We start from the raw sequence: 16,094 nt of genomic DNA, 5'->3' as shown, positions 1-16,094 counted from the left end.
GCAGGCTTGTTGCTGTCATGGGAGAAATTCTGCTTCTAGAGGGACAAGTTAAATACATTCTTCTATTTGGGATTCAGCCAGTTTTACTGACTGAGATTCTGAAAGTACTAGGGGAGCTTTAATCTATAAGCTGAGAGTTGGACTCATTTTCCTCATTGCTCGTAAAAAGCAAGTGGGGACATATTGGTTTTTTTGACAGTTAAGGTTAATACCTCCCTTTGGAAGATGGGGTGCCAACATTTCTCAAATGAGTGAATATTAGGCCTTTACTCAAGAAGCCATTTCTTGATACTGGAAATTCTCTCCAACTATTGCCTTGTCTTTAACTATCCTTTTGGAGACAAGAGTATTGAGAAGGTTGCAAAAAGGGCAACTCTGTCATCTAGAATCCTTAGATTTTCATTCATACTATTCATTATGGTTTAAGACATGCACTAATATTGTTAGGTGACAAACTACTGGCAATGGACCATGAATAGGTATTCATGATGATTCTTTTAAATCTTTCAGTAACTTCTTATACTGTTAACAGTGAGGGCTTTTTTTTTTTTTTTTTTTTTTTTTTAAACTTGCCAGTAGATTCTGTGTCTGGGATGGATGGTATTACGCAAGTAGTTTTATTCCTGTCTGAGAGGTGGCAAGGGGTTTTTAAATAGTTGCTCCTCTGACCTAAGAATCTCATGTGGGGGCTCTGCAAAACTCTGTTTTGCCACCAGATTGAATCAAAGTGTATGTGATGTTCCTGTGGTAAGATAGTGAGATGATACGGTTGTGAGCCATCACTTTGCAAATTAAATGTGCATCATCGGGCCCAGATGGTGCTAAGTTTGTCCTGTACCTGTTTAAACTCAAACTTAAGCTGTGGATAAAGGTGAGATGGCTGGAGTTCATTCTGGAGAAGATGCTGAGGATGTGTCCACTTTTTGCCAAGAAGTTTGCAGTTTGGGAGTGTTCTGGGATCCCAACTATTTGTAGTGCCCTAGGTGGTGTCAGTCACAAACACTACCTTGTTGAACATGTATCCAGTTATGTACTTTTGACCTTTCCTTTTGGTTTTAGACTTTGTTACTATAATATAGATCTAGAAAACACTACTAAAATGTGCTCTACTGGGCTACACTTGAAGACCATTTGAAAATTACAGCTGGTGAAGAAGGAGAGGTTACTTACCTTGTACAGTAATGGGAGTTCTTAGAGATGTGTTTCCCTATTGGTGCTTGACGTCAGGAAGTGTGCACACCTGTGCGCTCTTGACTGAAGCTTTTCATCAGCAGTATCTGCAGGCTCATGCCTGCGCTCTAGACATCCTCATACTCTGGTATGAAGGTATATCGGCAGTGGAACAGGAGGGCAGACCTGCCACCACTCCAGTCTCTTTTCAACCACAAAAATGTGGTAAAAGGACTCCGAGGCAGAGGGGAAGGAGGGTAGGTAGTAGAGCACCCAAAGGGGGACACAGTTTGAAGAACTCCAATTACTGTACAAGGTAAGTAATCTTTGAGCAATGTCCTTATGGGTGCTCCACATTAAGAGATTCCTGAGCAGTACCTCAATTACAGAGGAGGGTGTTGAGTAGGCAGATTCAGTATGGACCATAGAACAGTGTAATCAAAAACCACATCAGATCTATTTAACAGAGTTAGGCGCAGGGGAATTGTAAAATGGGATGCTACCCCCACTCTAAGGTATTCCAGTGGGATGAGAAACAACCCGTCTCTCATGACCCCAATGTTATCCAGAGGAAGAGTCTGGGTGTAGTTTCCCACCTGTGAGAAGGTAAGACACTAGTAATTTTAGGGGACTTTCTTCCCCTGATTTACCTAGCGAGGTTACACCAGCAGGGCCTTGCCTACTGGGTCCTCAGAACACTCTGGGATTGGGTTTAAGGCTGCAACCAAATTACAAATTACCCTCCCTTTTGAGGGACATCACAGCTGCTTGTGAGACCCTAGGACTGAGCCTCAAAACTGAAGACTATGGCGAAGGAGCTTCCATATCGCCTCGCCCTTTCGTCACAGTACCTCCTCCCCAGTTGCTCCTCTTACCCATGTCAGATGTGTCTGTGAGGTGGGGTGCTTCCTCGCAGTTACTAGATAGTTAACATACTCTTAACTGGGGTAGTAGCTATATCTTGAACTAAACTGTTTAAAAGGGCACACACACAAAATAGCAAATCAAAATCAAACAGTTTTATCTTTCCCGGAAACAGCCTAAAAACAGGAGAAAATTTGTTAGCCAGCTTCAAAATATACTAAGCAGGTCAAAGGTTTTAAATATACTAAAACAATCCTTATACTACTTCCTACATCCAGATGAAAAAGCATAGTATTTACTCTGCAGGTATCCATACAACCCCCTCCACACTTTAAACAGTAAGTCTCTTTCTCCCCAGTAGGTATGAGTGAATGAAGAAGACCCACCTCCTAAGTGGGTGAATGCACTGGCTGAATACTCATTGGGGGGAGTGGTCCGCTCACCGACCTGGCAGTCCAGTGTCAAATGAAAATGGGGAGAAAAAGAGAAAAGAAGAATACCTGTCCTCTTCTGAGTTTAGGACTGCCCGGCCTGCTGCGAAGTGGGGCTGCCTTTGTCTGGTGCACAGCTCATGCATATCTTTGCCTTGGGACTGGACTGGGAAAGCCTCCACAGATCCGGCTGCAGTTACCCCACCGGACCCTCCACCCTCTCCCTGGCTCAGAGGCTGCTAGGAACTCCCCAGGCCAATTCTATTTACAACTCCCTGCCTGGCTGGTATCAGGGCAGTATGGGGATGGGGGTTACTGGGCTCCCACAGCTCGGCCCCCTCCCAGTTATTCCATTTACTCTCCCTAGCTAGGGTCTCTGTGACTGTCTCTCATTCCCTTTACAGCATGTCTCAGCCACTCCCTACAGGCCCATCTTGTTTCTAGAGCTGTTGTTCACACCCCTCTATGGGGTCCTGCCTGGCTGGGTCTGTCACTGCTTCGCAGTGGGTTTTCCGCTTTCTGTACTGACCGTCTGTACTGTACTGTTCTGAGCTTGCTGGCTCTCACACACGTGTCGTGTCTTTAGGCAGCTCCCCTCCGGTCTCTCACACTGCACTTCTCCTCTTGGCTTCTGGCCACAGCTCCTCACCCTGTCTGGTGCTGCTCTCTCTGTCTTTCCCCCAGCACACACAGAGGCTGGGACAAAACACTACAGTTAAAACACCTTCAAAATCCACCAACCATTCACAGCCTCAAAATACCAGTACCACTGCCCCTTTACAAACAAGCAAACATCCCCCACCTCCTGTCCCCAACAATCTATCACCCCCATGAATCAGACTACATAAAGTAGAGGTCTCAGTTTATGATTCTCTCTCACCCTCTTCATCCACTGACAGCCATCTCTCCTGGGCAGAAGCAGGGCTTCCTACCACAGTAATGATACGGGAGAAGTAGAGGGGACTCAATGTATTGATTTTGCTACTGGCTGGCTCCCCTCTTGAGAAATTTTACACTCATTCTCAGATTTGAATGGTCAGTTCATGGCAGAGCTCTCTTGGTGGATGACTTAGTAATTATTAAAAATTGCATCTGGGTTCTAAAATATGTAATCTGGATTTTGTACCTTTATGGATATTTTTCTACCATATAAGACCCAAAAGCTCCTGAAATTCACAGGCTAACCCAGGTAAGTAAAATAAAATAAAATAAAATAGATTAGCCTGCCACTTCCAGGTGTCTAAGAAAGTATCTACACACATAATGTCTATGCGTGGGGACTTGAGAACAGAAAGAGGAATCTCTGAGTAAGCTGGAGTGAGTCAAAGATTACACGTAGGAATAGCTGGTGCAGAATGCCTAATAAGATGATTTTGTATGTTACTTATTTTATTTAATACATGTTACTATCAACAGCAGGCAAATGCAGTACTGAATACAACTGATAGATGAATGGTCACATCACTCAATATTAAATGTACTTTTGAAAAAATAGAAAAACAACTAAGGTAGCTATACATATTTGAATACAATTATATGTACTGCTTTAAAGATAAAATGTTCAGGAATAAAGTTATTTTGAAGTGCCACTTAACTATTTAAGATGAATACATCAAACTGTTTTATGAACCCATAGCCATTTAACTAATATTTAAAAAAACTAGTTTTTACCCATTGTCAAATACAAATGAAGGCCTTGATCCTGCAAATTCCTGCATCCAGGCAAGCCCTTGTACTCATGAACAATCCCAAACAAGTAAAAATAAAATAAAATAAATACATAAATAAAACCCAAAACCTCCACACCTCTGGATTTGTATTGCTTATGACTGACCCATGGCTCACAGGAGGTGAGGGGGGAACACGGATAGGGTTACTTACCATACGTCCAAGTTTCCTGGACAAAGGCTTTTTTCAGTCTCTGTTCTCTGTCTGGGGGAGATTTTAAAAATAACAGGAAATGTCTGGGGGGTTTTGCAGAGCAGACAAGGTGCAGCTCAGAGAGAGCCCTGATTGGTCCACTCCCTGATTGAGGCCCTTATCCCCTTGCAGAGAACAGCGTGGGAAAGGGACTGGCCCAGGTCATACAGGTGGGAAAGTCAGGAATAGTGCCTGATCTCCTGAGCCAAGCTCTTCGCATTCTCCCGCAGACCGGCCCAATTCCACGATACGAAGAGATTACATCCTTGTATACCCCACTGAGCAATGACTCATTCTGAATTTGAGTGAATGAGCTTCCAAAGCGGAAGCATTAATGTGGAATGAAACATCAGATAATTAAGAAAACTTGTGTTCTTACCAAAGTTTATCAGTCTGTTTATCCTGAAAAACTTCAAATTCCTTTCAAATGTAGATAAACTCAGAGAATGCCACATTCTGTACTGTCAGCCTAATTCATAAGAGTCCACTAAATTCAAACCAAGCCCTGTCCTCATGACAACATCAACCCAGAGCCTCCACAGCCTGTCCCCTGCCTTCATGCTGACCTTCCCTACTGCCCCTTCAGCCTGGCCATCTGCTTTAATCCTCACCCTCGCCTTCCCATTCCCTTCTCTCCCCCATTTTCCTTCCAGCCCTTCTAGCAGAGCTGGAGCCTGCTCAGAATGAGCCCTCAGCCCTGGTGGCCCACTCACCATTGGCTCCAGTCCCATGCAGAACCTCTTACTGAGTAACTCACCACAGACACCTGTTCCTTCTTGTGAGGGTTGAATACAGATACTCCATACCCCTTGTGCTCACAGCAATCTCCTTCCCATTTCTTTGTGCCATAGGCTCAGAAGGGAGCAGGTTATCGATTAACAGCAGAGTCCAAGGAATTGGACTCGGTTTTCCCAGGTCACCAGGTACCAGTATATGCCTGCTACTCTCTGAACGCTCCTTCAGCTAAACTCCTAATGACTTTGGCTAACAGTAAACAGAGTGATTACAGGAAGATAAAGCTGAGACCCAAGAATCTTAGTGAACAGCCCTGTCCCTTCCACCTTGCCCTGTGAAACACCATTGTTAGTAAATACTAATCCTTTTAGTCCTCTTTTCCTTTTTGTATGTTAAATTCATTCACACATTAATTATTCTCCAAAAAATCTTGATGGTATTAGCAAAGAGTGTGTTTGAATAGTAAGGTCAGGGTGTTGGTTTATAACCTATGAGTGACCTGTATTCAGGAATTTTATGTGATGGAGTACTGAGCTGTATCTAACTATCCGCAGCATCTTCAGATGTGGGGAATCCAGGTGTCCAGGGAAAAGACATCCTCAAACTACTAAAAGTGTCTACAGAAGTATGTAATAAACAAAACTGGGTGATTGATAAGGGATAATTTTTATGGCAGATGTTTTCTGTAATAGATGAAATAATGGCCCACAGAAAGATGTTTTTAACTCATTAAAAACTGTCAGTTTTTACAGCTCGTAGAAATAATGACCTGATTAGAGATTCCTTTTTACTCATCAATCAGGTAAACTGAGCACCATAAAAGAAATTCCACCAGTAATGTCAAAAACAAAGAATACATAGTAAAATTAATTATGGGAAACAATTTTCTCTCCAAAAAGGAGCTTCTGTGTCTCACACCCTATAAAAAACAAAAGACTTGAAAACTAGGTTGGGGAGTGAAAACTGCCATCATCCTACCAGTTACATAGGGGAGAGAGACATAGGCCAGGACTCTATCTAACACCAAGAGTGATGTCTCTCTTCTTTCAGTATTCTGTATAGTTCTATACGAATCTCTTATTGTAATCTTTGATTAAATAATTCCATTTGAGCCTGTTATTTGACAGTCTTGAGTTGTTATGAAATTTAAACATGCAACACCCTGCTGATTCAGCCCTATCTATCTATCCCTGTGTGATGCTTTCTCAGGGTGCCCAGAACCAGGAGCCAGTGTTACCCCTCTGCCTCAGCCAGAGAGAGTTTTGCTGGAGTTTAAACTGTGTGCCAGCTCCCTGACACACCAGTCTGTCCGCCTCCTCAGCACACTCCTTGAGACTCTGCCGGTCTGAAAAATGCCTTGCAGGTAACATTCAGGGCATCCCAGTTCCCAACCCCCCCTGAAGAACATTCCTCTGTGGCATCAAATCCATCACTGACCTTGTTTAAAATGCTTACTACTCTGAAAACAGCATGATGTATTGAACTTAAGTAGTCAGTATAACTTTAGCCTGAAACATTATACATAAAGACTCTAGGGCCTTTTGGGCTCAGACAGAGCCTGAAGAAGAGCTACATAACATAAAAACATAAGAACGGCCATACTGGGTCAGACCAAAGATCCATCCAGCCCAATATCCTATCTACCGACGGTGGCCAATGCCAGGTTCATTCCCTCTGGGACACTTAACAGGTAATGATCAAGTGATCTCTCTCCTGCCATCCATCTCCTCCCTCTGACAAACAGAGGCTAGGGATACCATTCCTTACCCGGCTCTGTGAAAGCTCTGTGAAAGCTCAAAAGATTGTTTCATTAACCAACAGAAGTTGGTCCAATGACAGATATTATTTCACCATCACCCCTGTCTCTCGATTTCTATAATTGTCATTTATTAGCTAATTAGTCTTTCTAGGTAAATATATATCAAAGTAATTTCCAATTCCTTGTGTACTGACAAAACTGAGAACCTCCACAAAGCACAGTTTATCAGGAACCCTCAACACCGTTTTTGTTTATATTAGCAAAAATGGCTAGGAATACAATAGTAGCAGAAATATCATGGTGAAAATATCACTTGAATATCACTTGCTAAATCACATTCCTCCCGTCCCGTCCCCCCCCGCCAATTCCTTGCTCCTGGAAAGTCTGTTGATATTCATTTAATTGTTTGCAAACTTCACTTTATTTTGTTTTTTATTAACTGTTGATGCTTAAAAATGAAACCCAGAGACGGTATAGATTGATTAGAGTCAATAACCGCTCCTATGCGCATACTAATTCTTCTTGCTCTAGCTTTTGTAACAGCATTAAAAGGATGCATTATAAATGAAATACACCTTGAAAATCATAGTGCTCATAACTAGTTCTGAATTACTGTTGTAGTTTAGGTAAATGATGTTACTAATTTTTCCACCACAGGGTATTTAAATCACATGCAGTGGTTATGGTTTTGTCCCATTTTGAAGGCTCAAGAAAGGTCTGATATTCTTGAATTGTTTCATTCTTTATGGGGAGATTGTGACAGGGACACTTGCCTCTTGTGAGTGTCTCCTGTTAGCTGGGTGTGATGCTGCAAGTTCTCCTGCGCCAGGCGCTGCCCGTAGGTTGTTGACCTTACTAGATGGGTCTTCAGTGGCTCAGCCCTCCAGCCAAGTCATGCAGTCTAAAACGGATGAACTCCTTCCGGGGTAGCAAAGAGTTCGACACACTGTCTGCCATCACCAGGGCCTTCACCCCATCTCTGGGCTCCTTTAAGTCCTGCCTTTCACTTCGGTTTTCCAACAGAGCTTGTCCTTCTCAGGCCTTAGACCACTTTGCTCATAGGCTGGTGGGAGTCCCTGGGCCCGGCCCCTGCCCCGAGTCCCAGCCCAGGGACCTTGCACACAGCAGCCATGTACTGCTTCCTTCAGTTTGCTGCTGCTGTTCCCTGGGCCTTTTCCCAGGTGGCTCCTTTCTCTTCACCCTGACTTCAGGTCTGAAGTTCTCAAATCCTCTTCCTCCTCCCTGCATGCAAGTACCTCCAGAACCTGTTTTCTCGTTTTCTTCCTGAGCTCTTGTGACCAGCAACAAGCACCCCTGAGCTTCTCAGGCCCTGCAGCTCCTTCTAGCAGAGCCTGCTGGGCCCTGATTGGCTGCATCTCTGCTGCCTCTCTAGGCAGGCCTCGAGGACTTACCTTCAGTGCTCCTTTCCTGAGGTAGGGTGTGGTAGGACCAGGAGAGTCTCCAGCAGGGGGCTATGATGGCCTGGTACACCCCATCACAGAGATATATCAATGGGACACAGAATATGCATATTTATTCCTAGGTTTTACTCTTTCAGTATGCCCATGATTCCTAACAATTATTTGAACATAGATGGACAAAACAGTTAAGTTAATACGGATACAGCAAAGTTCCAGACCTCCAACAAAAACCTTTAGAAAGGCTGATAACAGAAAACTTAACAATACTGCCAAAAACCTGAGTGTCTTAACTTTCTCTAACACAGTAAAATTCCTTTGTATGAACATGCAATTAGGCTAAGTTTCTATACCCAGTTTTATGCCAAACCTTCTGTAAGGTTACCTAGTTTAACAAAAAAAGGAGACTTTTAAAATTAATTTTGAAATAATTTTTGCATCTTAGAGAACAGATGATAATGTCTGAATGATCTCCTGCAATGCTCCTCAATTTTAAGCATTCTGCAGAAAATCTCACCTCAGATATTTGTTTCAGTAAAATAATTGTTTTGATTAATTGATAATTGATATCTTAGGAATGATTAGGAACTATTTTAGGAATATTACTGTGCAATGTGTGCTTCAAACATAACTCATAAAATTTTCATAAACAACTCTTTGCACTAATATGAATAATGGGCTATTTTGGAACTCGTAGGATCCTTACACAGCAACCCAAATGCAGATTCTATATTTAGTTCTGGATATGGTTTCTATCTCCATATTTTTTTGCCTTTTCAATCACTTTATTATATCACTTAGTTTTTAAATAATGGCAGGTTCCAGTTATTCAGCATTAGCAATTTCTCCCCAAATCAGGTTGTTTTCCTGAGAGAAATTTTCTTTCCCTGAAATTTCAAGTTTCTAGAATTCAGATTTTAAAAATGTTGGGTATGTTCTAGGAACTATTTGCACAGTCAAGGGCTTGCCTTTATTAGCGTGCCAAAAATCATAAGCCAATACCTCCGCGTGAAGAAAAAGAAATCCAAACAGATAAAAAACATTCATTCTACATAATTCTTAGTTTAGCTGGAATAATAAGAAAAGTTGCATCCATCCCATACAATAAGAAATGACACTGGAGGGTAGGATTTCATAACCCATTATGCTAGAGCATATGTGCTGTAGTTAAAGACAGTAAACCAGTGGTGATTGTTCCCTTTTTTAGGATTCCTAACGTAATTAGTACTGAGAGATTGCTAATGAGACAGACATAATTTATTTGATGGAAAAAAACCATGAAAACCCTTTTATGAAAAAATGCACACTTGTTCTTCATTACAGAATGAAGGAAATGTGATGAACACTTTGAAGCACTAATTAACAATGCTGGGATTTATCTGAAATTTGAGAGAGACCATAGTGTTACCCTGTGGTGTAGACCTGTACTACAGACATTTTTCAACATTTATTATGCTATGTCTAGGTAAGAATAGATTTATGAGGCACTGCTAGGGTGTGGTTTGCCATCCATAGCTCTGTATTTCTAGGTTTTGCAACTGTTAACCAAATAATTGAAATTATTGGATATTTTTGCTTGAATGCTTTAAATTTTTTTTTAAATATACTGATACTTTTCAAAATGTCTTAAAAAATCTCTAACCTTCTACAGTCTAGATGGTGGGGTTTTCAAAAGTGTTTAGCATTGATATAACTCTGCTCTAACTGAAGTCAATGCCATTAACTTCCACAGGGGCAGAATTAGCCCAACACTCAGCACTTTTGAAAATGTCACTTGTAGTTTTTTGTTTAAAAGGAGCCTGAAGAATCTATGAGACTCAAGATCACCTTTCTTAAAGCATCCAGTTGAAATTAATTAAAATGGAAATGAATATTTATTTGAAAATTCTATTTTTACTCACAAATTACGTGCTGTAATTTTGTGAAAGATTATAGTGTATTCTTCATACAAAATAAAAAGACTGAATTCCTTCTATGACTGAAAATCTGAACCCAGCCTTAACTTTGCAATTCAGATGTATCCAGCACATATCTGGTACAACACGACACACAAGCTAGACTCATTTTAGCTTAAGAATCATTAAATAACATGACTGTCTCCTCTTTATAAGGAAATAACCATATCCCTGATAGAAAAAACTCCGAAGTCTGAAGGATAAGGAGTTTCTATAGCTTAGGATATTTTCATTACCAGTTAACATGACGCCTTATCAAGTTATTACTGTATTTTACAAGTATTTTAAATTGAACATTAACATTTTAAATGGACAAAAAAATTACATAGAAACAGAAGGGCTATCAAATGTTGCTGAAACAAAACAGTTAAAGGAAAGTGAAACCTCTTTGGCTTTCTTATGCTCTTATAAGGTCTTTAACTCCATAATATCAGCATGTAACTCATCTTTACATTCCGTAATAAATTGTGTCTGTTTACTTTTTACTCGGCAATTTGTGCTGATAAAAATGGAGCTCCTTTGTATGATGTGACCACAAGATACTGTGATTTATTAAATGTACAACCAGGTGTACTTACTTTCCATTTAGTGCATATAATGAAATGGATATTTGTAGGAACATACCATTTGTAAAATCACTTCACTAGATTGCAAATGGAACATTTTGTCATACATCAAGCAATTTCCCAGAACATCTTTTTCCATGACAGTATTACATATTACAAAAGAGATATGCAGTCGAAAATTTAGCTTCGCATTCTGATTTGATTGATTGTATGGTTACACAAAAGGCCAAGAGCCCTCTGATGCATACTGGACAACTAAATTTTTAAGCTGAGTCATAGAAATACACATCTAAGCGACTAGATTTAAGGCAATTAAATGCTTCTGGATTTATGAATCGAGTGATGATTTAGACAAATGTGTTCTATTTTAGACAATGGAAGTTGATTTTTTTAAACTAGATGCAAGAGAGTTTAAATTTTCATTGTTTAATTGCTCCAAAACAACTGATGCTTATTATGATATATTTAGAAGTGCATTGGCATACTGATAAGCATAATACATTTCCAGATGTAATTGGCAAAAGTTGGAACATCTGTAGCTGAGATTCTAGAGCTACAGTACATACACCATAGTCAAACAGTTAAATAATTTACCTTAGCTGTTGGTTAAGGTAACATTTCAACAACGTTTCGCATAATTTTGCTGAATGTTTTATGTTTGTTTCACACATTGTGAATGCTAATGCTGTGTAAGTGTTATACGTGTTGAACACATTTTAACACATACAGCTGTTTAGTGTATTTCAAATTGCATTTAATCACAGAAACAAATGTCTATAATAGTATGCCTCTACATATATTCAAGTATCTACCAATACAATTATCATATTTCTATAAGATTATCTTTAAGTATAAAATATAAACTACTGTGGTACTGACAACAATAAACATCAGCAAGGAAGTGCTATATAACTAAAAAAACTAAATAATTCAAAATATCTAACACTACGTCAAACAAGGAACCAGAATACCAAAATACATGCTTACTTCTGGGTCCATTTTTGGAATTCTACAAGATCAAGTTTAAAATAGTTGTCAGTAGAATCCTAAAAATGTAACAAGATCAATAATAGAGCTTAATACAACAACATTCACATGCAGGAATCGAGGACTGCATCTGTAGATCAAATGTATCCCTAAATTGGATGTTTAGTTATTCTACATTTCTCACAATGCATCTGTGGGTGTATACAACTCATATTTAAGTGACAATAATCACAATCAAATGATCTAGATTTATATATTGACCAAATTAGTAATGCACAAAGAAAATTCTAATGGATATCCTGCAATGTTAGCATGCATTTTCCAGCCAAATAATTTAGCTTCAACTGCCACAGAGAAATATAATTTACTTCACCACATGCTATTTCCTTTCCAAAACATACCTGTTACGAGCTCTCTTATTTCTGCATCAATAGATTTTCTTAACAACCTCAAAAGGGCAGGTATCCCACCAACATTCTTCATTGCTATTTTATTTTCATCAGTCGACTTTCCATAAACAAGGTTTCTCAGTGCGCCACAAGCGTTCTTCTGAACTTCAAGGACTCTGTGATCCAAAAGGTCAACCAGATGCTTGATTCCTCCTAACCTACATACCTAGAAAATAATACTCAATATTAGTTCAAATTAATAGTTAAATAAGTTTCATTCTGTGCATAAAATGAAAAAAAGTATAAAGAAAATAAAAATTCTCTTTCTAGTCCAAGAAGAAATGTTGTTGTACATGGGGATTTATCAATATAACACTCATATTTTATTGCACAGCTAAGTGTTTAATGGCACTTCCATTATACACAACTATTTTTAGATATTTATAAAGCAATCATTATTGAAATCTTTACATACTGTTTGCAAGTTACAATCCATACCACAGTACATTCCACATCTAAGAATACCTCTATAAGGAATTCCAAGAGTACCACAGTAATGCTAGAGAAGCTAAATTATAGCGTTTTAATACCAGCTATATAACTTCATTTAAATGAGAGTTTTGGCATACAAAAGGTCCCTTTTTAGGAGCAAGATTTAGTTTACAAAAATGTATTAAATAAACAACTACATAAAATAATAACTATCATAGGAAAACCTTCATACATGTTACTTAAAGAAAAACAAAAGGGAAAACTTAGGGTTAAATCTGGCTCAAAACAAGATTAATAGCATTGTTTACATAATAAATAATAAATTCTAATTAAAGCAATCTTTAAAAATCCCTCAGCACTGTTTGCAACGCAAATATTGCAGCATTGTATTAGCATATGAGAACCAGAAAATGAAATCTACAAGGAGCAAAAATGAAACTGACTAGCCTATTTTCTCTATTCAAGCTTTCCCTCATCAATTAGGACCTGAAACTGCTCCAACTGTCCTGAGGTACTTTCTTTACCATCTATAATAGGCTAACCAAATTCATAAAGTTGTACATGATCAGCAGTGCCTGGCAGATTGAAAGCCAGAACCAGAGGGAGGCCAGAGAACGCTCTTTCCTGCCAAAGAAGTCTATTCTTTTAACCTCCTTCTCATTAGATATACTGGCCTGTCACTCATCACCAGTGAGTCATGGGCCAGGTGAAAGAAAATGAATCCTGATCACTTAATGAGCACAAAATAACTCTTCTCTGTTCACTTGAACCCCAGAGCTATGGTGTCCAGCATCTGCCAGAGTGTGCTGGCTGATTCAAGGATGACCTTGTTAATTGGCAGTGCCACCCTGCTTGGGTCTGTGCTGTGCAGAATGTCCAGCAGTCTATATGGAGCCTCCTGGATATCTTCCAGAGGAATATGAAGGGTCTCCACCACAGATTTAACCAGGTCCTGGAAGGCACTGAGTCATCTGCACATGGTGGGTAAGCTTCACCCAGAGAGTATGACTCGTACCAGCTGGCATCCCAGGCAGACCTCCCTCAGCTGCTTGGTCATCCACAGAAATGACTTACAAATACTGAACCTGGAAGGAATATGGGCTTCCCCCAGGCGGAACACAGGGAGTGTGTGGGGTGTGAGCAGGGATCACTAGCATACACAGGGGGGAGTTTCAGTGAGAGCATCACACCCCAAAATATACTAATCTAAACTAACTAAACTATAAACTAACTATTCCTAACTATTTACAGGAAAAAGGCTGAAGAGTTCCGCTGAGCACTGAGGCTCCATCCCAGACCACAAGTGGTGACAAAGAACTGAGATGGCGACAGTGCAGCAGCCCCTCTATGCCCACAGTGCATAGCACAAGGAGAGTAGGGGTGCATGTGTGATCCAAACAGATACTGCTAGGAAGAATTCTCCAGAACTGAGTGCATGGAGCACATGAGCTACCTAAAATGCACTACATATAAAGTGCACTCCACATAGGGACAAACACTCAAAGAAGATTGAAAATTTAATGAAAAGTTTTAGTATGTCGATTTATCCCAAGAGAATAACACAATTCTGAAAAATACACAGTATTAGGATCTAGCCAAATCTATCAAATGGAAATTTTTAAGATGGAATCTAATATGTCAAATTATCTAAGGGTGGTGCTTAGATTGCAAGATGATAGGTGCCTTTATATATATATAATGTTCCATCTTTAAAAAAAAAAAAATATATATATATATATATATACACACACACACACACACACACACACACACACACACACATATATATACACATGCACACATCCCTACCCCTAAAATAAGCAGAAAAGGTTCAGAAGGAATTTTGAAATGCAAAACCATCAGTAATATAATTCAAATTTTGTAACTGATCAGATCAACTCTTCTTATGTAGACAAAAAAAATACATGATCGGCTGGTGAATTTGGACTTTTTTTTTATTCATCTGTTTAACAAAAAGTTTTTTTTTTTTAAATAAAACCCTGAAGTCAATCAATCCTTACTGTAATCTAGTTTATTATAGTTGGGATTATAGAGCAATTGACAGTCTGGTATACACTTGTTTGTACTTCCACAACACAATATAGAACTACACTGCAAATTGGCACTATGTATCACACTTGCATATAGTGACACTAATTATGAAACTGAAAAAACATTGATGAGGTATTAATCTATTATATGAAGTCATTACTATGTCAGCAATCTCTAATACTGTATCTAGAGCAGGGGTGTCAAACTCAATTGCACAGGGGGCCAAAACTCAAAACTCGCGGGCCGAACAGTATAGCCATTTATTTAACAGACTAAATATTTATGTTTTTTAACCATTAATATGAACCAAAATACAGGATATCATTCCAAAATAAATACATTTCAACTTAAAATATTTTGCTCTTCATAAAAAAATATCCTGTCAATACAATACATTCAAAATCTGTACATGCTGGAATATTAAAAAATCTGAAAATATAAATAAAAAATTGAATTTAAAGCAAAAGTATAATCATAACAAATCATAACATTCCATTTTCTTGTCCTATTTAGTCAGAGCCTGATACTTGGAGTCTTTTCTTTGCAACAAGTTCGTTTATGTTTGGGGTTAGGTTCTGTGTTGTGAAGATTCTCAGGATCGATTGCAGGTGTTCATCAGTGAGGCGACTCCTGTGTGACGTTTTGTTAATTTTCATCACAGAGAACAGCTGCTCGCACAGATATGTGCTGCCAAACATGGACAGGATTCGAGCCGCATGTTGGCGGAGCTGCGGCATCGCTTCAGGAATGAAGCGAGTGAACTGTGCTGGCCCCGCAGTGTCGTACTTTGCCTTCAGTGTCCCGTTACATTGCAGTTCTATCAGCTCCATCTGCATTTCTACAGATGCGGTTTCCACATCGACTGCAAATGGGTTGCGAAGCAGCTCGAAGTTACTTTTCTGTGCCTCAAAGTCACTGAAGCGCCGTGCGAACTCAGTGCGCAGCGCGCTGAGTTTTTCAGCAAAGGTGGCATTTGGGAAAACTGTGGCACTTTCTTGGTTCCGTATTACTTGGCAACAGGGAAAGTGAGACAAGTTGCATTGGTGCATTTGTGTCTCCCATAAGCGCAGCTTCACTTGAAATGCCTTCACTGCATCATGCATATCGGTTATTATGTGCTCCCGTCCCTGGAGTTGAAGGTTTAAAGCGCTAAGATGCGACGTTATGTCAGCCAGGAACGCCAACTCACATTTCCACTTTTCATCCCGCAGAACTGTGCAGTCTTTCCCCTTACTGTCCATGAACTGGCAGATTTCCTCTCGCAGCTCAAAGTGTCTTTTGAGAACTTTTCCCCGACTTAGCCACCGGACCTCCGTATGATATGGCATATCGCCAAACTCGCTATCTATTTCCCGC

At 39.7% G+C, this 16,094-nt stretch overlaps 1 protein-coding gene across 50 annotated transcripts in view; it reads right to left on the bottom strand.

Annotated features, from left to right (window-relative positions):
* Positions 1-16,094, bottom strand: part of PKP4 (plakophilin 4) — a 210,137-nt gene that overhangs the window by 39,564 nt on the left and 154,479 nt on the right. For all 50 annotated transcript variants that reach the window (XM_065560571.1, XM_065560577.1, XM_065560542.1 and 47 more), the window contains one exon: positions 12,207-12,420. In XM_065560571.1, coding sequence (XP_065416643.1) covers positions 12,207-12,420 — 214 coding nt within the window. The remainder of the gene's footprint in view (positions 1-12,206; positions 12,421-16,094) is intronic.

Source organism: Chrysemys picta, chromosome 11, assembly GCF_011386835.1.
Source record: "Chrysemys picta bellii isolate R12L10 chromosome 11, ASM1138683v2, whole genome shotgun sequence".
Taxonomy (NCBI): Eukaryota; Metazoa; Chordata; order Testudines; family Emydidae; genus Chrysemys; species Chrysemys picta.
Note: the sequence above shows the minus strand (reverse complement) of the source record. Positions and strands in the feature narration are given on the sequence as shown.